Raw genomic sequence first — 22528 nt, forward strand, 5'->3', positions numbered from 1 at the left:
AAGTCCAGTTCATGAAAATCCCTAAAGGCCAGAGGTGTACCAGCAGAAAATGGCACCCAGGGGCAAGACACACACACACCCCACCCCCCCGCTTTCTGCCCTCCAAAACGAAGGGGTTGGTTTCTGGAAGACTGGCAAGGACCAGGGAAGGGGCCAACAAATTAAAACATGCATTGTCGAAGGCTTTCACGGCTGATTCAATTGGTTGTTGTGGGTTTTCCAAGGCTGTGTGGCTGTGGTCTGGTGGCTCTTGTTCCTAACGTTTCGCCTGCACACTTCTCTCTGTGACACACCTCTGAAGATGCCGGCCGCAGATGCAGACGAAACGGTGGGAACCAGGGCTACCAGACCACGGCCACGCAGCCCCGGAAAGCCCAGAGCAGCCAAATTGAAACTGAGTTCAGGTGAGATGGACTTCACAGCCAGAGGACGCAGCAGGGATGGCCACAGGCGGCTCAGGCCCCTTGAAAGGGGAGCTCGGTTCATCCATGCGGCTCCTGCGTCCAGGGGGGGCTTGCGGGTTTCCTGGCTGGGACTGCAACCCATCTCCAGACTGCGGGGATCGCTCAGTGCCCCCCGCCCCGCCCGAGAGAATGGCAGCCCCAGCCGGCGCCACAACAGCCCTGCTAAGCTCCCCCGGAGATTTCCCAGAATGACGTCACGAGGAGCAGGAGGAGGCTGGTGGCCGCGATGACGACCTGTGGAACCTCCGCATCCAGGGGCGGTCAACCCTGGCCTGAGCATTGGCGGCAGGAGGCCCTGGTGCTGGACCTCCACATCCCCCCCCCGCCCCATTTGCTTCCCACGTGTTCACTGCCAATGGTGCATCCAGAGCCACAGACTGGGGACGGGGGGGGGGGTGTCTCCCCGCGGGCTGCTGAGCGGGGCCCAGATCGGGCTCAGGGCGGCGGGGCAGAGGGGGGCCCCCGCTCGGTGCCGGGGGTGGGGGGGGGCAGGAGTCACCGTGACGTCGTTGCCTGTGTCGGGGGGAGGGGGGCTGCCTGGGAGGGGTCGCTTTGCGGGGGGGGGCAGAATCCGGCCCATCCCGGGGGGGGCGGCGGGGGGCGCGACTCGTGGGGAAGCGCCGACGAGTGTCGCCGCCGGGCCGCAGCGAGCGGGTCACGTGCTGCGGGGGCGGGGCTGCTTTCGGCGCGGCGCTGGGGGCGGGGCGGGGCGGGGCGGGGCTTCCCTCTGGACACGCCCCCAGTCGCCAGCGGAGGGCCGAGAGCGCGGCGCAGAGAGCGGCGGCCGGCCGGGCGGCCCACACACCCGGGTGAGAGGGGTGGAGGGGCGGCCTACCGCGCAGGGCTGGCGTGAGGGGCGGCGCTGCGGCTCCCTCTCCCCCGCCCGCCCGCCCGCCGCGCTTCTCGGGCCTGCCCCCTCCCTTGCAGAGGGCGGCGGGGGGGGGGGCGCAGCTGGGTGAGAGGTGCGGGGGGGTGGGCATTGACGTCAGAGGCGGGGGGGGGCGCGCCGGAGCGTGTGTGTGTTGTGGGGGGGGAGGTTGTGGGGCAGGATCCTCCTCCCAGCAGGCCACGGGGTGTGTGTGGGGGGGGAGGGGGCTGGGGGGCCGCGTCGCGTTGCTCCTCCTCCTCCTCCTCCTCCTCCGCAGTGGGGGGGGGGAGCGTCGCAGCTACCAGGAGCCCTTTCCCCCCCCCCGGAGGGCGTGATGGGCATCTGTCATCAGGGCCTCCCCCTCCCCCGGGGCCGCGTAGGACTGGCGGCATCACCCCCCCCCCCGCCCCAGGAAGGCCCCTCGAGGGACGGAGGAGGCTGCCCCCCCCCTCTTGGCCGCCTCTGCGGGTGAGATGTTGGGACTCTCAGGGCGCCCCTCCCTCACTCTCCCCCCCCCGCCTCTGCCCTGGGGAGGAGGAGGAGGAGGAGGGCGAACTACTGCCCCCCCCACCGGGCCTTTTCAGGCGACCCCCCCTTGGGGGCTGATCCCCCAACCTCCCCTGACTCTCTCAGGCGGGGTGGGGGGAGCGAAGAGGTTGGCTCCGTTCCCCGCTCCCTGTGGGGTTTTTCCAGCGGAGTCCTTGACAGGCCCCCCTTTCTGTGGCTCCCCTGGCCCCCCTTTCTGCAGCTGCAGGGGCTCCTTCCAGGGGGGCTCCGGCGTCCCCCCCCACCCCCCCGCCCCCCCCGCCCCCGGCCTCCTCTGCGGAGCTCCCTGGGGAGCTTTCCTTTGCTTTGGGGCGGGAGGAGCCCCCCTGGCCCACCCTGCAGGGAGGGCTGTGCTGCTCTCTGCTGGGTCTTCTTCTTCTTTGCACCCGGCCCAGTCCTCGTTGCCTGCCTTTGTGGCTGGGAGGCCTGGAGACCCCTGATGCCCTTTCCGGCACCTTCCGCTGCCTGGAGTCTCCTGGGCCACCCGGGGCTTCCCTGGGCGGGGGCGGGGGTGGGGGTGGGGTGGTTCTCCCCCCCCCCCCACTACTATGGCGACATCTCTGGGGCCGACCCATCCCGTTCTTCTGGTTTTCATTCGCTGGAGGAGCTCAGTTATGCGAACCTGCCCTTCACCCGATCTTTAAACCCGTCAGGATTGTTGTTGTGACGGACGGTGAACGCTGCGGTGTTTTTCTTCGGCTTTATTCTGATTTTCTGATATTAGTCATTATTGGTCATGGTCAGAAGGAGTAGATGGTCGTGGGCTTTCCGGGGCTGCGTGGCCGTGGTCTGGTAGCCCTGGTCCCCACCGTTTCGCCCGCCTCTGTGGCCGGCATCTTCAGAGGCGTATCACAGAGAGAAAGAAGTGTGCTATGCAGCCACAGATGCAGCCGAAAACGTTAGGAACAAGATCGACCAGATCACGGCCACGCAGCCCCGGAAAGCCCGCCACAACCAGTGTACGCAGATACTTTTTGTTATTTGCTTGACGTTATCGAGATGTTTTTCTTGCCCTACCCCAGCCAAGCCGGGCTCAGAGCGGCATAATAAAAACATCACAATACAGTCCATCAAATCAAATCCTTCTACTACAGTGGTGGCGAACCTATGGCACGGGTGCCAGAGGTGGCACTCCGAGTCCTCCCTGTGGGCACGCGCAAACAGAGTCCCCCCACCCCCTCACACATCTAGGCTGGCCTGGGCCACTGGGCTCGATTATCAGCATTAAACCTAAGACCAAGTTTTGGGGAAGCAGTGTAGGTAACCCTGTTAAGCGCTGTAAACCCCACTGATTTTCATGCAAAGAACAAAAGTGCGATCCTTTACCTGGGAGTAAGCTCAGTTGCTGGCAATGGGGCTTGCTTCTGAGTAAACCCTCCTGGGGTTGTGATTCACCCGTTGGAAGAGATGCACGGTTGCTTCAAAGCAAAGCCACCAACTACCACCAAGCTTACTCCTGAGTAACACATGCCTTGGAGCCAACCTTTTTTTCTAAACTAAAACCTCAGTACTCAGGTTAAATTGCCTTGTTGGCACTTTGCAATAAATAAGTGGGTTTTGGGTTGCAGTTTGGGCACTCGGTCTCAAAAAGGTTCGGCATCACTGTTCTACTACATTCAAAACGCAACCTTATAATATTGTAGTTAAACTAAAAACTGGCATCATGGGAGAATCCTAAAGTTTCCTCATGTTGCAGATGGAGAGGCATCCCCTACAGGGACCCTCTCCCACTAACCTGCTCGTCCCACAGGGAAGGGAGAAGAAGAGGGGACATAAAAGGGTAAAAGGAAAGGAACAAAAGGGGAAGGGGAGAAAAATAGAGAGTGGAAGCCAAGTTAGATGTCGAACTTCGGCCTGGCAGAACCCCTCCGTTTTCAGGGTCCTGCAGAAATGTCCTGTATCCCACAGGGCCCTAATGTCCGGTGGTAGAGAGTTCCACCAGGCTGCGGCCAGGGCCCCAAACCCCTGACCCTGGTTGGAGCCGGTCGGACGCCCTCTGGGCCAGGGTTTTCCAGGAGGCTAGTACTTGAGGGAGTGAGGCTGGGGGATGCGGCCCCGTAGGTTCGAGGACCCCTGGCGGCTCCAGGCTTTACAGGTCAGTACCAGCACCTCGAGCCTCATCCGGAACTCAGCCGGTACCCCGTGCAGCTGGCGAAGCGCTGGGGAAATGTATCCTAGTGAGGACTACAGTTCTGGACTGGTTGTAATTTCTGGAGCAGCCTCAAAGGAGGGCCAGTGTGGGGTGAGCTGCAGCAGTCCAGTCTGGAGGAGACCCGTTGTATGTCTCACTGTGGGTAGATCCGGCGGTGGGGGGCAGTGGCTTTGCCCGGTGGAGATGGTAGCTGGCTGCCTGGGTGACCTGGGCCTCTGGAGAGAATCCCGGAGAGGCAAGCCCTTCTAAGGGGACAGCCTCACGTGCCGGGTCCACCTTATGAGTCAACCTTATGAGGCCATCCAGCAATTCTGTTCCTATTGTTGTAGTGTCTTTTAAGGGTTTTGTCGCCATCTGTTTATCTCATTGCTATTATTGCTGTAAGTTTTAACTGCTGCGGCTGAATGTTTACATTGTTTTATTGCACTGTTTTATCTGATTTATGTTGTTTGCCGCCCTGAGCCAGTTGGGAAGGGCGGGATATACATTTAAAAATAAATAATTAATAAATAAATATTATAGAGGCACCTGGCATTTAACAACATGCAGTGCAGGAGAAGGAGTGTTCATAATCCTTGCCCCGCCACCACCCTTCGTTTCTTGGGATGGGATGGAGATTAGAAGGAGTCCGTATCTCAGGGCCCTTCTCTTAATGCATCTTCTCCCACCACTATGTCTCCTATACCAGTGGTGGCGAACCTATGGCACGGGTGCCAGAGGTGGCACTCAGAGCCCTCTCAGTTGGCATGTGCAAACAGTCGCCCCCACCTCCCACACACACACATCTAGGCTGGCCTGGGCCACTGGGCTCGATTATTAGCATTAAACCTAAGACCTAGTTTTGGGGAAGCAGTGGAGGTAACCCCGTTAAGCGCTGTTAAACCCCACTGATTTTCATGCGAAGAACTAAAGCGCCATCCTTTACCTGGGAGTAAGCTCGGTTGCTGGCAATGGGGCTTGCTTCTGAGTAAACCCTCCTAGGATCATGATTCACCCGTTGGAAGAGTTGTACTGTTGCTTCAAAGCAAAGCCACTGACTACCACCAAGCTTACTCCCGAGTAACGCAGGCCTCGGAGCCAACCATTTTTTCTAAACTAAAACCTCAGTATTCAGGTTAAATTGCCATGTTGGCACTTTGCGATAAATAAGCGGGTTTGGGGTAGCTATTTGGGCACTCCGTCTTGAAAAGGTTCGCCATCACTGTCCTATATCCCATAATTCCCGATCCTACTCTGCCCTCCCGCTGGGAAAGACCTAAATCCTTTCCCTGCTCAGAAACTTCCAGCATTTCATGCAATGCTTCCCACAGTCTAATATATGTTTGTGCCCCCGGACTGTTCAGTAACAAGACTCTGCGTTCAGATGGTTTCTTTCATTATGAAACAGCATCAGTGATAAACATTTAGACTTCTGTGGCCAGAGTGAAGGATGAGCAGCGAAGCGTCCTCCGTTATAGCCCACGTTATGCAGACTGAAGCGATCTTTGGGGAACAAGCCAGGAAAGGCGGTGCCATAGGTGGACAGGGCCCAGACCATCCAGGGCAGGGGGCGGCAACCTTTACCACCCAAAGAGCCATTTGGACCCGTTTTCCACGGCCCCAAAGACCTACCGAGCCGGAGAGGTGGCTCTGCACAGAACCGCCTCCGGTTTGGCCCCTCCACTCACCTTTCCTTCCAGCACTGGGAGGCGCAGGGCAGGGAAACCCCCTCTGCCGGACAGAGCAGGCAGCCGCCTGCTCCATGGGGCCGAGGGGGGATGGCACTGCAGGGATGGCAGCGGGGGGATGGTGGCTGCTCTGGAGGGACCGAGGGGGTTGGGGAGGGACTGAGAGGGGATGGCAGCCACTGCAGGGCGCAGAGAGGGGATGGTGGCTGCTCTGGAGGGACCGAGGGGGTTGGGGAGGGACTGAGAGGGGATGGCAGCCACTGCAGGGCGCAGAGAGGGGATGGCGGCTGCTCTGGAGGGACCGAGGGGGTTGGGGAGGGACTGAGAGGGGATGGCAGCCACTGCAGGGCGCAGAGAGGGGATGGTGGCTGCTCTGGAGGGACACACCCATGCTACCCTCTGACCTCCAGGGGTCAGAGGGCAGCATGGGCGTGTCCTTCCAGCCCTCCAGAGCAGTGCTGGAAGGAGAGGTGAGTGGAGGGGACGTGAAAAGCGGCACCTTCACGGATGGAGCTGCCTCTGGTCCGGCCCCTCCACTCAACCTTTCCTTCCAGCGCTGCTCTGGAGGGACACGCCCACGCTACCCTCCAACCTCCAGGCCATGCGGAGCCACAGTATAAGGCTGAAAGAGCCGCAGGTTGCAGACCGCTGATCTGGGGCTTTGTCCGAAAGTACAAGAACCTTGAATCTGATCTGGTACTGATCTGGTTGAAAGTGTTCTCGCCATGGGGTCCTTGTCAGGGCCTGGGCTGCTGCATTCTGGACCAGCTGGAGCTTCTGGAGCAAACCCAAGGGTCGCCCTGCATAGAGCACCTTGCAGTAGTCTAGTCTGGAGGTGGCTGCTGCGTGGATCACTGAGGCGCGATAGGGCATCAGCTGCTCCGCCTGGCCTAAATGGGAAAATGCTGTACAAGCTGTGTGTCCCACCTGGGCCTCCATAGTTAGGGAGATATCCAGGAGCACACCTAAGACCACTGATGCGGACTGCTTTGTCCTGCTTGCGGGGCTGGCTGTTTTCCGGGATGCCCGGGGCTGACCCGGCACGTGGCTTTTGCTGCTCACTTGATCTGCCCCCGCTGAGCCTCGCTTCGCTTTGGGGGAGAGCGCGGATGGACGTGCTCTCTACATCTTTTTCAAAACTGGCGGGCTGTCTGACTGCTCACCCTTCATGCTGGGCAGCACATGGGCCAGGCTGCGTCTGCTGTCAGGAAGAGCCCCAGCGAGAGATGTAAAATTTCCAGAAAAAGGAGGGGGGGTTGGCAACAAATTGTAAATTTTGAGATAAATTGAAATATATGCAAAACTCACTGTCTTATCAAACTAATCTTACTTACTTAGAAACATAAAAAAATTATTCATACTTTATTTAGCCTGTAAATTGAAATATTTGACATATTAATGGGATTTAAAACTTACAAGTGCCTTAGTTTTGTACAAGCAAAATTGTCAATATACGTAATACTTGAGAGACCTGCAAGCTTATGCATCTTGTGCTTTTTTAGCTCATGTAACTTAATTTTTGCTGTCTGGTTAGAGTGAGATCAATTCTGAAAGGTTTTGGTGCAGCTCCTGTCCCCCCCTTCTGATCCTCCCCCCCCCCAACCTCTATAATCTCCTTTTTACTAGAATCCGTGGGCAAACGTGTCACAGTGGGCTGCAGGAGACGTGAAAGGGTCAAACTCCAGCGGCAGGCAGCAAGGGACGCCCGGCTTGCCTTCCCTCCTAAACATGAGGTATCCTTCCAGGTGCAGAAATGCATCTTGGGCTGAACAAGTGTAGAGGGCTACCACCACTCACCCACCCACCCACCGTGGCTTTGGAAGCATTTCCCTCATTCGGAAAGAGAAAATATTTCATAGCCGTTTTTTCAGGACTCTCCAGCAGAGGCATAGCTGGGCCAAACTGCACCCAGAGCAGATTCTGTGTTTTCCACCCACCCTCCCCCCGGCCCTCGGCCCCCTGCACCCCCCACTTACCTTAGTTCAGCCTGAAAAAGTTAACGCTCTCAAGAAACGCCCTACAGGTGTGCGCCTGGTGCGTGGTGCACCCCCATTCCCCTTATAGCTTTGCCTGTGCTCTCCAGATTTTCAATCTGAAAAATTGGGGGGGGGGGAGCCTTGGGGAAAATAATGGGGAAAAATCTCTCCCTCCCTCCCACCCTTCACATCTCTGACCCCAGCTGGCTCCACCTTCTGCGATATGGATGAAGACAGTCCACTCCCCGGTTTCTTGCATTGGGGCTGGGGGAGCTGTGTGTGCGTCAGACCCTCCCCACCCCCCAGAGCTGGCCAGCCTCTTGCTAACCTTTCTCTGGCTCTTTGCCGGGTTGAATCTTTGGTATCCCAAGCGGACACTTCTAGAAGCTGCTCTCTAATGATGTCTCAGTCGGGGGGATTGATTTTAATACTGTTCAAATGTGGTTTCAGTGTAGGTGTTTTGTTCGGCACCTGGGTGGCCTCCGTACAGGCAGGACACACATTTTGTCAATGATAGAGAATAATAATTTCTTGTGGAAACAGGCAAGCCTATAATTCAGGGCATAGCGGAGCTAAAGGCCATTTTTCAACGATGGCTCAGGGTGGCTCCAGAGAGCCTTTTCTCCTAAGCCACAACACCCTGAGTTTCAGGTGGGGTTGGATGTGTTTCATCCGAGGAAGCTGCCTTGGACTTATGGAACAAAACAAGTTATCAGTCTAGCAACACGCAGTGTCTTGGGCTTCGGTGGTAGCCCTGAAAGGCTCGGAGATCTTCTGGCTCCACACACCGTTTCTGCCGTGAAGTTTGTGATCCTTAAGAGTGTCTCCTCTGTGAATTTCTTCCAGAGAGTTACAGGCTGGATTGTCCACGCCTCCTCCTCCTCCTCCTCCTCCTCTTCCTCTGCATACTGCAGCCATCTGGGGCAGTTATTGTTCAGGTGTGGCAGGGCAGCCCTTTCACCTCCCACCCGTGCCGGGAAGCCAGGGGCCTCTTGTGCTGCCTGCTGGCTAACGAAACATGGAGCTCCAATTCTCCTTCTCCAGAACAAAAGCCAAGAACGGGTCGGTGGCTTCAGGGGCAGCCGAGAGGTCGCCCGGGGTTCCTGGCACTGCTGGCTCGAGGGGTGGTGTGGGCTGCTACGGGGCAAAGGAGTGCAGTCAGACCACGCAGGGCAGCCGCCCCCAAGCAGCGAAGGCCTCCTTCCCAAGAGATGGAGGCTGTGCTTCCTTGCCCATCATGGCGAGAGAGCAGTGGTGGCAGGGGAGGGGCAGGCTGGCCCGTGAGGACGTGAGCGCCCGGCCCTTGGGGCGGAGCTCCAGAGGCCCTCTCAAGCCCGGAGCTGAAGCCCAGGGCAGCAAAGTAGGTCGCCCAGAGACTCCCGGGCCGCTGTAGGGAGTCCGCCTCGCAGGTGTCCGTGCTTGGCCATTTCGGGCCCCAGGACGAGGAGGCAGCAGCGGCGGCTGGGGTGCTTCTTACTGCTGGAGAGAGCCTGCCTGGTGGGGGTCAACTGCTGGCGTCCTGGTCCCCGCAGGGGGAGTGTTCAGCCGCTGTGCTCATGGCTTATGGCGCTGATGCTGCGCAGGAGTGGCGGGAGAGATACGTGGCCTTGTGAGTAGGTGTGGGCAAAGCGGGCGCCCGTTGAGGGCGGCGTCCACTTGTCAGTCCCCTGCCAAGTGTCCGAGAGGGAGGGGGGCTGTTGCTTCCACCTGCCGTCAGCCTCGGTTCTGCGGGGTGCTTGTTTGTGCCGGCCATCTGCTATGTGGCCAAGGCACACGGGGGTCTCTCTGTCCCAGAAGCACAGGGGATGTTGTGCTTTGTGCGCGGCCTTCCATCTGCCCCCCCCCCCCCGCAACAAGCCCGTTGTCTCCATCTGTCCATCCAGGACGGGCTGTCCCTGCTGGTCTCAGAGGCAAGAAGGAAAATCCACTAAAGAGCTTAATTCTTGGCTGATCTGGCTTAGCGCCCCCCCCCCCCCGCCGTTCTCCTGGATCAGCCTTGCTTGCTGCTGGCTCCTTCGGGGCCTTTGGTGAATGTTCTGGAGCGGGGGGGGGGGGCGGGGGCGGGGGTTTTCCCACCCCAGCAGCTCATGGGCGGGAGGGGTCCACACTTTGGCCACTTGATAATTCCCGGCTTTTGACACTTCAGATGTTTTGGTTTGGCTCTGCCTTTTTGGCTGTCGGCCTCCCGGGTGCTGAAGGTTGGACTGGGACTCAGTGTCGGCTTCTGTCTGAGCCTGCTTCGGATGGGGGGGGGGGGGGGTTCCAGGCCTTTTTAATTGTGCAGCAGAGGAGAAGAGGAGTGGGGATGCTGTGGGCCGGGGGAAGGGGGCAATCCAGCTCAAGCCTCCACTGGGGGCGGGGGGGGGGGGTTGAAGGTACCATTGCTGTTGAGGCTTATTTTATTTATTTCATTTATTAGGACCCCCCCCCCCCCCCCCCGCTCACAGCCTTGTTGGAGTCCCTGCTATCAAAGGCCAACGGTGTTGGAAGGCATATGACAGTGGTGGCGAACCTTTGGCACTCCAAATGTTATGGACTACAGTTCCTATCAGCCCCTGCCAGCATGGCCAATCGGCCATGCTGGCAGGGGCTGATGGGAATTGTAGTCCATAACATCTGGAGTGCCAAAGGTTCGCCGCCACCACAGGTATGAGCTCTGGTACTGCCAGGACTCTTTGCAGAGCCAGTCCCATATCTGCCCTGCAGGTGCGGCCGATTGACTGACCGACCGCCTGGCAGCTGGAAATGGCTGTTTGGTGTACAGATGGAAAACATCTAGAAATGTTAAAGCCTTGGGGAGAAATAACCGGGTTTGGAGGGAGCATGGACATTTGGGGAGAAACTGAGATACTTTCCTATCAAACCTAAACTTGTTTTAATTGATTTAAGAATATAAAGTGCGTCTGGGAAATGGGATTAGCCCTCCCACCCTACTGGAGACTTTTTACTAGACAGTTTCAGTGCTTTGCCTGTGAAAAAACTGGTTAGCCAAAGAGATCTCCAGGCCCGATCAGGTTAGAGAAAGTTTTCTACCTAACTCTGGTAACACAAAGATTTTGAGGAATGCGTCTCTTCTTTCCTCTCAAACTGTTAGCAAACCAGGCAAGACACCTTCATAAACTTTTATCTTTTATTGAACAAAGGAAAGATTCCTTTAATGGACCCAGACAGAAAAATTAAGAGCAAAAAAAGAATTAACCCCACAATTGCTGTGGGGATGAGTGTTAAATTATCAGCATTCTTGGCACTGCTTAATCATATTACAGCAAATAGTTTATAAACAAATCCAGTTTCAGCTTTTGTCTCACCATTTTTAAGGATCATCAAAAAGCCCAAGTTATTTAAGAACCTCTCTCAGGGACCTCACCTTTTCTTCTTCTGAGACTTCCAGCCAGAGAAACCCCATTTGCTTGTCATAAGAATAGAAAAATATCAGCCTTATTTTTCTTTGATTATCACAGTCATACAGCTCTTTCTAGATATTTCATTGACTAGTACTGAAGCAACACAGCCAGTCACAGGTGCGTATGAGATCCTCAGCTACAGCGAGGTCAGGTTAGTCACAGCTCTTAAGAAGGAATTAATCTAGCCTTGTTCTGTAACTGCTCCAGCTAACTGACTAAGAGGGAGGCAGTTCTAAGCAACAGGTCTGTAATCTTTTAATCACCTTGCAAATTCAGCAAGAGAAAAGAAAGTGATATCATTGCACGGCAGCACATCATTCATAACTTAGCCCAGTGGTGGCGAACCTTTGGCACTCCAGATGTTATGGACTACAATTCCCATCAGCCCCTGCCAGCATGGCCAATTGGTCACATTTCCACTTTGGTGGCTGCTTGTGAGAAACTCTGTCCGTCCTTCCCAGACTAACGGTCAATGCAGAGGAAGCCAGTAGGAGGCAGTGGACAGGTGGCGGGAGCAGCCCGGCTCCCACAGGCCTCAGACCCGCAGGACTGATTGTGTGTGTGTGTGGGGGGGGGGGATGTGTGCATAGGGATGCCCCTGCCCGGGGCGCATTGGGGCAGGGCAACACCTTGGTGGACCATTACCGTGCAGGGCGGCAGAATCCCAAGCCACCAGAGATGCGCCAGGCTGCTTTGGGCAGATTCGGCAGGTGGAGACGCCAACACCGAGTGCCCAGTTCTTGGCAAGGCATGGGTTCGGGGTTCCTTCCACTAAGGAACGTGGGTGGGCTGGATTTAGGGGGGCCCTCAGTGGCTGCTGGCTAAGGTGCCTGAAGGGAGCCTCCATATGCAGCGGAAGTGGAGCTCTGATGGTCCGTCAGGGGAAGGCCACGGCCCTCCAAGGCAACAGGCTCCTCCCTGGGTAAAATAGGAGGGTGGACTAGAGGGGCCCTCCCTGGTCTGAACCGGCTGGGCTTTTCCTGGGTGCTGCGCCTACAGCACTGCCCTCCCCAGAGGTCCTGGCAGGGACACGGGAGTCATGGAGCCCTGCGCTCCCCTCCCAAGGCCAGAGGGGAGCAGAAGGGCCCTCAAGGATGGTGGGCGGGGAGTCATGAGGGAATGTGGGACCCGGTCAGATTTTGGGGTCACGAAGGCTCTGTCTCGAATGGATGGGGGTGGTTGGTCTGACTCCTCTTCCCTCTCCGGGTTCTGTAGAGAATAAGACCCCTGGGGCCCAACTGCAGCCCCCATTCCAGGGGGGGGGGGGGCAAAACACCCTGGCACTCTGGGTGCAGCCGGCTGCTCTCCTTTGCAGCAGTGGCCCCCAGGGAGTGGGGCAGGGCGGGGGTGGGGGTGTCATGATTTCCCTGGGAGTGCAGCGTCTCCCCTGGACGGCCCTGTGGCCTGGTGCTCCTGCGAAGCCTGCCTGGAAAAATAGCCATTTCCAGAATGTGGAAGCCATCAGGAAAAGAGTCTTTGGGGGAAAGCTAGACGTATGCGATACTTCCCTATCAAATCTAAACCTGTTTTGCTGCTTTAATAACATACAATGAATTATTTATAACGTAGCGTATCATTTTTATTGATTTTTATTTAAAACACTCTTTTTGCTGTCAGAGAGGGTCCCCAAGGCGTTGATCACGACAGCATTAGAACATTTGAACGTTACAACAGCACTTAAAATAACACATAATTCACCGAAACAGGGGAACGCGCACCTCCAAAGCCAGGCAGGAGGGGGCCACGTGTCCTTCAGAGTTTAGTTTAGTTTAGTTTAGTTTGTTTATTTGTTCTTTAGATTTTTATACCGGCCTATCCCCGAGGGGCTCCGGGCAGTGCACAACATACAATCACAATACAGTCATAAAATAACTAACAGCGGTAGGAACAATAAAAGACCAAATATAATAAGTATGATAAATATAATAAGTGGCATCCGACAACCCCATTAAAAAAAATCCTCTCCCAAGAGGGAGGAACGGCGAGTCCCATTAGATGACAGAAGTATCTCATTCTTACAGTTCAACACTTAGGAGTCAGTTTGTATATTTTTAGGTCCTTTATAAATTCAGTATTCAAATGGCATAATTCTGAAGAGCTACATAAAGAGGAAGAGGAGGGCTCCCCCCCCCCCCAGTGCTCCTGCCGTCTCCCCGTGTTTCCTGGCGGCCCTTTAGTTGCCGTGGTGGCGGCAGCTTTAGAACCCGGTCTCTGTGTTCTGGGAGGCGGTTGGGAGCGGCCACCGGGCCAAGGTAGGGGGCAGAGGCCGCCCCGTGCCGGAGCCCCGCAGACGGCCAGAAGGAGAGGTGGGCGGCCGTGAGCCTGGTATGAGGGTGGAGCCCCAGGAAGGTGGCAGAGTGCCTGTCTGCCCAGAGGACGCCATCTCCCGTGCCCGGCTGCCACACGACTGCTGTTGCTGCTTGGCCGTTGAGAGCAGAGGCCGAGAGCCAGAAGCGCCTTCCCCCATCAGGAAGCCAGCTCAGACCCAGCCTTGTGTGGGGGGCGGAGATGTTCTTGTGGGGTACCTTGAAAGACTGTTGCTTGCAAACCCTGAGTGCCGTTCAGCCCCTTCTGTAGCTAAGTGGCTCCTGCTCTGGTTCCTTCCTGCGATCCAGGCAGGGAGTTCCGCAGGGCACGCTGGCAGCCAACGCATGCAGGGGGGTGAACTCCTCAGTTTGGTGCTGGGCACTTGTGGGGTGGAGGCGGGGGTGCTTGGAGTGAAGGCAGAACCTCCCACCCCAACTGCTCTTTGAGCTCCGTCAGAGAAGAAGGGAGGGGGCGAAGTGCAAGAGAGAGTGGGCTCCTCGCAATGGCCAGTTACAAGCAATACCCCCCCCCCCCCGGTATTCCTTACTGGGTTGTTATCATTTGTCTTCATTTTAAAGGTTTTTGGTTTTTCTGTGCATGAATAAGAGCAGACTTCCTTGCCCTTCGATTATTACCCCCCCCCCCATTTCTGCTCACCTGGGATGTCAGAGTGGCTACATTGGAGGCCCCCGCCAGAAACCTTCCGCGGCCCATCTGGCTTTGCCCTGGGGCACCTTCAAGAGCAAAGGCCGGCCGGGTCTTTCTTTAAAAAGCAGAAAAGAGATTGTGAGCCTTGCGTGGCCTTCTGTGTGGCAGCCTCTGTCTGACGAAGCCCAGGAAAGAAGGGCTGCCCGGCCTCTCCTGCATGTTCCTGGGCCAGCGAAGGCCACGAGCCCTGTAGCCGGAGGAGAGGGGGGGCTCTTGGCTTTCTCTGGCTGTTTGCCGTGGAGCCAGGCAGGCAGGCAAGGGCAGCCAGCTTTACCCTGCCTTACTTCTTTTGGTAGGCTGGCCTGCCTCTGGGCCGTGGTCTCTGGGGGCTCTCTGGGGGGCTCTGACAAGTGTGTGGCAAGAGCTTGAGGCTCACAGAGTTGGTTTTCCAGTGTTCTGCTGCTCTTGGCTTGCTTTTGAATTGCACGCTTGTGGTTGTCAGTATAGTTTTGAATCACACTTGGTGGGTGTGATTTGTGAGACATCCCCCCCCCCCTCCCGCCACCCAATATTGGCTACACAACATGGCATCAGCATTGTTTAAAAAATGGTTTTGTTGTCCCTTCCTCCTGTTGAAGCATGACGAGTGGCTGAAATGGCAAGGGAGTCTGGTGGCATCTTCAAGCACAGTCTGGCACGCTCTCCTGTGAACCGCAATTCCCACAATCTGCAGCCTGTTTTGTTTATCTGTGAGGTTTTATATTGTTATGATGCTTTATCTTGTAAGCCACCATAGGGTGGTTCCCTGGAGAGGCAGCAAAGCAATTCTCTAAACAAATCCAATACACAAGCCTGAACTTTCAGCATTACATCCAGTGGTGGGATCCAAAAATTTTAGTAAGAGGTTTCCATGGTGGTGGGATTCAAACTGTGGCGTAGCGCCAGTGGGGCTGGTCGGGGCATGACAGGGGCGTGGCCGGGCATTTCGGGGGCGGGGCATTTCGGGAGTGGGGCTGTGGCAAGGACGCAGCCGCTGCGCCGGTCCTTGGGCGGGAAACGAATGCACGCAGGCGCAGGCTGCCACGCACACCGGTGCACCTCCTGCTAGACTGCTTCAAGTTCTGAGCGCTACTGCTGAGAGGAGGGGCGTAACGAAGGCAAAAATCACGTGGCAAAATCACCAATTAGTAACCCCCTCTCAGCACACACAAATAATTAGTAGCTTACTCTCGGGAACCTGTGAGAACCTGCTGGATCCCACCTCTGATTACATCAGCCCGAAGCTTTGGCAGGAGTGGGCGTGGGTACTCCTGCCTCTGCCCAGGAGGGAGGCAGCTTAGACTAGGGTGCCAGCAGAATTGTCTGGTAAAAGGACACACCTGCGCCTCCCCCAGATCAGAAGCTGGACCTGCAGCCGGCACGCCGGGAGAAGTTCTGCCTGACTCTTAGTGAAGCACCTCTGGGTGTCAGGGGAGCCCCCGCTGGGGATGTGGCGTTCCAGGGTCCATGGGGTAGTTTCTCACTGTCTGTCTCCTCTCTCTGCAGCTCTGAGGCGGTGGCTGACGTCTGAGCGCTGGAGCCATGTCGCACGAGAAGAGCTTCCTGGTGTCGGGTGACCCTTTCCCCGGGCAACAGCCCCCTGTCCCACCGGGCTACGCCCAGCCTCCGTACCCAACCGCTCCCTACCCTCAGCCGCAGTTTTCTCCTGCAGCCTATGGCCAGCCTGGCTACCCAGCCGCGGGGCCCTACCCGCAGGGCCCTTATCCGGCTGCGGGGCCCTACCCGCAGGGCCCATATCCAGCCGCGGGGCCCTACCCACAGGGCCCATATCCAGCTGCGGGGCCCTACCCACAGGGACCCTATCCACAGGGGCCATACCCGCAGGGACCGTACACCCAACCGCAACCTGTTGGCCCAGAGGATCAAGGCTGTAAGTATCCAGCTGCGGGGGGAGGGCGCGGGAAGGCGGTGGGCCGCGTGGACCTGCTTTTGGCTTTCTTGTCCCACCCCAAGTGCACTTTCTTTGGTCTGACCACTAAAGGAGTCTAGTATGGGATGACTTGCAGGAATGGGTGGCCCTCCAACCTGCCCCCCAGCCTCCCCCTCAGACCCCTTTCTTCTCTTGCTGCATTGTGCCCCCCAAGGTGGAAGCAGGCCCCCTATCTATGTGATCTGGAGATCAGGCACCGTGGCCTCCAGGATTGGTGAGCGCCCCCCCCTCCCGCTATGGGTCGGGGCAAGGGGATGCGGAGCTTGGCCGAGTCAGAGGATAGGCCAGTTCTGCACCTGATGAAGTCCCTAGGGCCCACCCTGCAAGCACGAGGTGCACGGGGAGGGGGGAGGGGGCAGACTGTTCACTGACCTCGCCTGCTGCTTCCCCCAGCGCCACTGCACAGCAACTACCACGAGGACGGGCCTCCTTCCTACTATGATAACCAGGATTTCCCCACCACGAACTGGGACGATAAGAACATCCGCCAGGCCTTCATCCGCAAGGTGAGGAGGGGGGAGGGCCGTGTGCTTGCAAAGGGGCTGCCTCAGACCCCTTCATATAGGCTGCATCGCAGTGAGGGGGTCCATGCTTGGTGTGCCGAAGAAAAGAGGCCTGCTGGATCAGGCCAAAGGCCCTTCTGGCCTAGCAGCCAGCTCCCCTCAGGGGGAGGCCCGCAAGAAAGGATACAACTTCCACTGCCACTGAGATTCAGAGGCAAGAGGGGGTGTGGGCTAATAACCCTCATGGCTGACAGCCATTGATCTAACTCTCCAGGGATTTAAAACCAATGGCTGGCCTTTTCCGCATGAGTTCTTCACAACATATCTTGACACCAAATGCTACTTCTAAAAAATCACACATGATTTTTCCATTGTTCTACTGTAGAATTTTTCCCCCTTAATTTTTCCTCCATTGTTTTCCTGAGCATTTTTACCACAATGTTTTCCGGAGCACTTTTATCACGGTTGTTTTTTTTAAATTCATTTCCAAACCAGCTTCCCTTGAGCATGCCGTCATTTTGAACCAGCCTTTATTTTTCCACCCATCCAAATACCTGGCCTTTATTCAGGTCCCAGTGTAGTCGCCCAACCATTTTCAAAGGGAATTTATAAAATGCTTTTTTCTCTGTTGCACTAGCGATGTGACGTAAAGGCACAGACCCAAGCCAGGTAGAGGGTATCAGCTTTGTCAATTTCATCCCAAAGAAGGGATGTCAAGCTAAGGCAAAAATTCCCCGTGTCTGCAGACTCTGGAGCGAGTCTCTGGTCAGTCTCCCCCTGCAGAAGCAGCTCCCCTTGTCAATTTCACCCCCACCTAACTGCAGACGGGTATTTTTGCCTTAAAGAGACATCGCGTAATACCCAGCCACTAAATCAGCCTTGCTGAAGAAAAACCCCACCTGGCCCCGCCTGCTTTCTCAAGCCACTGGGTGGTCACCAGGAAAGGTGCAGCGGGTGCAGGAGGACCCACAGAAGAAGAAGAAGAACAAGAACAAGAAGAACAAGAAGAAGAGTTGGATTTATATTCCCCTTTCTCTCCTGCAGGGAGACTCAAAGGGGCTGACAATCTCCCTTGCACTTCCCCCCTCACAACAAACCCCCTGTGAGGTGGGTGGGGCTGAGAGAGCTCCGAGAAGCTGTGACTAGCCCAAGGTCACCCAGCTGGCGTGTGTGGGAGTGCACAGGCTAATCTAGTTAAGCCTCCGCAGCTCAAGCAGCAGAGCGGGGAATCAAACCCGGTTCCTCCAGATCAGAGTGCACCTGCTCTTAACCACTACGCCGCTGCTGCTCCATGTTGACACCATGTTGGGGACCCCTGGACTACTATCTGGAAGACCCAGGTTCGAACCCCCACTCATGCCAAGGAAACCCACTGCGTGACCTTGGGCCCGTCACACTCTCTCTGCTGAGGAGAGGCAGGAGACAGCGGTCAGCTGCGTTTGGTCCCCTTTGGGGAGGAAGGCGGGGCAGGAATGAATCCCTCCCATCAAGAGAAGCCAGCCTCTGCCGCATCTCCAGGGGGGGATCTGAGAGGGTGGCTGCTGCTGCTGCTGAGGGGCTGGCTGTGGTAGGGCCCCCCCCAAGGGTGAGGTCTAGCAGCCGGTGAAGGGAGTGAGCGGGAGAGACCTACGGCGCCTCCTGTAGGTGCCCCCAGGGGGCCTCCTCTGGTCACGCTCACTAGTCCCCAGCCTCAGTGGCCCTTGATGGGCGCCGCTGCTCCCATGCTCTTGTGCCCGCAGGTGTTCCTGGTGCTGACCCTCCAGCTGTCCGTCACCTTCGCCTTCGTGGCTGTCTTCACCTTTGTCGACGAGGTCAGGGGCTTCGTGAGGAAGAATGTCTGGACTTACTACGTCTCCTACGCCGTCTTCTTCATTTCGCTCATTGTGCTCAGCTGCTGCGGAGAGTTCCGGCGCAAGCACCCCTGGAACCTTGTGGCCCTGGTAAGCCTGCCTTGGGGGGGGGGCGGGGGGCGGGGGGCGGAGGTTAGGGTTAGGTTGGGGGGGGCGGAGGGGGCGGGCAGGCCAGGCTGGCCGGGGGCCCCTCGGGGGGGGGGGGCGGCCTGTCTCGCAGTCGCTCATTCTGCCCAGCCTCTGCGTCTCACGCATCCTCTCTCCCGCAGTCCATCTTGACCTTGTGCCTCTCCTACATGGTGGGCATGATTGCCAGCTTCTATAACACGGAAGTCGTCATCATGGCGGTGGGCATCACGGCTGCGGTCTGCTTCACGGTCGTCATCTTCTCCCTGCAGGTGGGTGTGGGCCTCTGGGAGGACGGGGGCTGCTGCTCCCCACCCCCACCCCCTGAGAACACAGGGAAGGGGGTTGACTCTGCTGCCGCTCAGGTGCAAACGGAAGGGAAGAATTTTCTTCTTTAAACGAGCGCGCTGCTTCTTGAGGCCACTCCGTTTGAGTCCTGGAGCACCTTCAGGGCTTTTCAGACACGATCTTCCGAGAGTCAGAGCTCCTTTCCTCCGATCTGACTGGCCAGAGCTCCTGCCCTGAAGATCCTCTGGGTCTCAAAGGTACGGCTGGGCTCCAGCAGAGCAACGTGGCCGCCCTCGGAAATGTTTTCAGACGAGTGTTTTATTCATTCAAAGTATGTGGCCCGCAAATGTTACATAAATGCTACGGCACTGGAGTATGGCCGTCCCTGTGTGTATTGTAGCCGGGGGGTTGCCCAGTCTTTTTGAACCTGCAGGCTCTTTTGGTATCCTGGCACAGTATAGTTCATGCCGCTGCGAAGGGGCTGCCTCAGCCCACCTTTGCTCACCCGGTGCAGATCCATGTATTGTGGTGGTAGCTGCTGCCCAATCGGTGCTCTTAGAAATCTGCACTGCCAATCAAATCTCTGGGGTTAGCTAGAAGCCTTGCTGGGCACCAGCCCTGCCTGCCCCCCCTCCCGCCCCCAAGATCAATTGGAGGATTCCAGAAAAGGTGTTGCCAGCACCACGGAGCCCCCACAGGCTGTATGTTGGAGACCCCTGTTGTCAAAATGTGACTAGTTTGGGCACCTCTTCATATTCTCTAGCTGTGTGTTTAGTGATAATAAAGTAAAGAGCGATGTTTTCAGTGTTAAGGTTTAACTTGACATCTAAACGTCCTGTTTGCCCTGTTGTGGCTGTGTGGGGACAGCAAATGCACTTACCTTACCTCTGTTTATTGCAAAATTTGTTTTCTTATTTTATTTTATTTTTAATCCTGTTTTTCAGGTAACAAAAAATATGATAGGTTTGCTGGGGTCTGGGGAGGGGCAGCAGTTTTCAGCTCTTTCTCCCAAGGATTGGCCCTATTTGTAGTTTTGCTTGTAGAAAACCAAAGCGTTCCTACACTTCAATTCCATCCATCTGTCCCAATCTAAACCAGTGCTGTGCTAATTAGGCCACCTTCCGTGGCTTCCGTCTTTCCTTCGGTTCTGTTTCTGTTTCCCTCCGTTGCTCCTCCCGAATCCCTCCAGGGTCTGTCCTTCAGTCTGGCCTCCTGTGGTGAACGGCGCAGGGACCCCTCTGTGCTCTGCCCGCATTCCTTCCCAGGCAGAATCTGTGAGGTAGATTCAAGTCTTGCAAAAGCAGCTGGCGTGAGGCCCCTGCCGCCGTGTGTGCGATGCTGCGTTTTAGGTGTTTTCCTGCCCTGGTTCTTTCTCAGGCTGCCAAGGGGTGGGGGTGGGGTGGGGGCGATTGGAGGGGGCCTTCTGGATAACCCCCCGGGTGCCTCTCCCTGCAGACCAAGTACGACTTCACCTCCTGCCGGGGGGTGCTCATTGTCTGCCTGGTGGTGCTGCTGATCTTTGCCATCCTGTGCATCTTCATCCGGAACCGCATCCTGGACATCGTCTACGCCTCCCTCGGGGCCCTGCTCTTCACTTGCGTGAGTTGGGGAGGGGGAGGGGGTTCACTCCCAGCTGCTGCCATGCCTGGCCGGCCCGTCCAGTATCCTGGGACTAGAACCGGTGGGGGTGGGGGGCCATTCCAGCAGTGGCCCCCTGTGCTTGGGAGTCTCACCACCACAGGGCGGCCTTGCCTCCCTTGTATTGAGGGGTGGGGCTGGGCTGGGGAGGGTCCGTGCTGCCTATCTGGGCAGTCGGAGGGTCCGCCTGTGCCGGGTGGGCAGGGCAGGGCAGCTGCCCCTCCGCCTCCCGTGGACCCACCGACCCGCCTTTCCTTGGCAGTTCCTGGCCGTGGACACGCAGATGATCCTGGGGAACAAGCAGCTGGCCATCAGCCCCGAGGAGTACGTCTTTGCCGCCCTCAACCTCTACACAGACATTATCAACATCTTCCTGTACATCTTGGCCATCATCGGGCGCGCCAAGGAGTAGCCCCCTCCGCAGTAGAGCTCCTCCTTTCCCACCGGCCCCATCTCCTCTCGTGGTTCTCCTCCTGGGGGTGGGGGTGGGGGTGGAGGGGGGGTCTTTCCTCGCCTGTGTTTGTGCCCCTTCCTGCTCCTCCAGTTCAGGGCTCTCGTTCCCTTCCTTGTCCATCTGCCCCAGACGGTGGCGTGAGGGGGCTCCGGAGGCGGGGGGCTTCCTCGCTTTTCTCCTGTCTGCCCCTGAGGAACGCCCAGAGCAGAGCAGAGCGCCATCTCACCCAAGGGCGGGGGGGGGGGGGGCTGGCAGGCAGCAGGAGAATGCAAATATGCTGCTCTTGTCTGGGTTTTTCTTCCCCTTTTTATTGTCGGTTTCCTTTTTTTGGCCTGGAAATGGAAATGTTTATTTAATGTGGAGACACGTCCTCACCTAGGCATGCTGCCCCCTGTCGTTCCCCCCCCCCCCCCGCACTCCTCTCCACCCCCCCGCCTGCCACCAGTGAGTACACCAGCTCTTCCTCTGGGTTTGCTCCCCTGTTGCGCCCCCTTTTTCCTCCGCTGGGCATGAGCTATATGCTCCTCCTCCCTGACCCCGTTCTTAGGAGACTGCCGTCTGCTTGGCCTTCCACCCACCCCCCACCCCCAGCTTCCTGTTCCATCTGTCTGTAGACCCTCCCCCCCTCTATTCTCAATTCCACCCGAAATATTGGGGGGGGGGGTCCTTCTCCCCTCTCCTCTAGAAATGGACCGGGGGGGGGGAGGTTTCCTCGCCTGGCCCTCCAGCCTCTGGCTCTGCTGAGGTCTTCCTTTCACCAAAGCAGAGCGCCGTGACCTGGGAGACGCCTGTAGTCAGCTAGATGCCCGGCCCCCTGCTTCCTTCTCACCTCGTCCCCCCTGCCCCCCCCCCCCACAGCGGCTGGCTTTCTCGGGGGAGGGGGGCTCTGGGCTGCAGCATGCCGGGCAGCCACACTGGTGCCCCCGAGGCCTCTGCACTCAGCTGTATTTATAGGATGTCCAAATAAAAAGTGGGACTGTACCGGAAACCAGCCCTCGTCTGTCTCTTGTCTGTCCCAGGCGGCCTTCGCGGGGGGGCTGGCCCTGCAGGCCTCGTACCTGGCTGGCTGGGGGAGGGGGGCTCTTCCAAAGTGTGGGTCAGCCTATGGGGGCTTTTGACCAGGGGAGGGACGTGGGTGTGGTGTGTGCCCAGGGGAGGGCTCTGTGGCTCAGAGGAAGAGCCCCTTCTTTGCATGCCAAAGGTCCCAGGGTCTGCCGTTTACAAGGACCGGGCCGTAGGGGACGCCAAAGGTTTCTTGCCTGGAGAGCTGCTGCCATTCGGAGCAGACAATACTGACCCTGCTGCACCCGAGGGCAGCTTCACGTGTGCTCCTTTGGCAACTGTCAAAGCACCAGGGCCGGGGGCTGCTTCACCTATTGGGGGGGGGGGCTCTGAGACTTCACGCTGCCTTTTCAGGGTCCTGTGGGTGACACGGGAGGCCTGGCTGCTTCCTTCCACACAGGCACAGCTGGGGCCGGGCATTCTGGTGACCCTTGGGGAGGGACAGAAAGCAGCATGCTTCTCACCCACATGGTGGCCACACGGCCTCACGTGGCGCAGCGCTTCTTGCTTGGTCTCCACCTCTGGTGTCGTCCCCCCCATTGGTGAGATCAGCTGGTAGCCCAGTTCTGCAGGGAGGAACGATCC

At 57.5% G+C, this 22528-nt stretch overlaps 1 protein-coding gene across 3 annotated transcripts; it reads left to right on the forward strand.

Moving 5' to 3' along the window:
- The first annotated feature begins 1170 nt into the window (after positions 1–1170).
- GRINA (glutamate ionotropic receptor NMDA type subunit associated protein 1) lies at positions 1171–21869 on the forward strand. Of its 3 annotated transcripts, none has more exons than XM_048482641.1 (8): positions 1171–1273; positions 15578–15962; positions 16177–16236; positions 16416–16528; positions 18265–18465; positions 18645–18773; positions 20245–20388; positions 20690–21869. In XM_048482641.1, the coding sequence occupies exons 2-8, from the start codon at positions 15614–15616 to the stop codon at positions 20837–20839; spliced, it is 1146 nt and encodes a 381-aa protein (XP_048338598.1). In that variant the 5' UTR covers positions 1171–1273; positions 15578–15613; the 3' UTR covers positions 20840–21869. The 3 variants fall into 3 exon arrangements, with proteins under 3 accessions (XP_048338598.1, XP_048338597.1, XP_048338600.1); XM_048482640.1 differs by lacking the exon at positions 1171–1273 and adding an exon at positions 9135–9270; XM_048482643.1 differs by lacking the exons at positions 1171–1273; positions 16177–16236 and adding an exon at positions 9135–9270.
- The last annotated feature ends 659 nt before the right edge of the window (positions 21870–22528 follow it).

This window comes from Sphaerodactylus townsendi, unplaced genomic scaffold (assembly GCF_021028975.2).
Source record: "Sphaerodactylus townsendi isolate TG3544 unplaced genomic scaffold, MPM_Stown_v2.3 scaffold_19, whole genome shotgun sequence".
Classification (NCBI taxonomy): domain Eukaryota; kingdom Metazoa; phylum Chordata; class Lepidosauria; order Squamata; family Sphaerodactylidae; genus Sphaerodactylus; species Sphaerodactylus townsendi.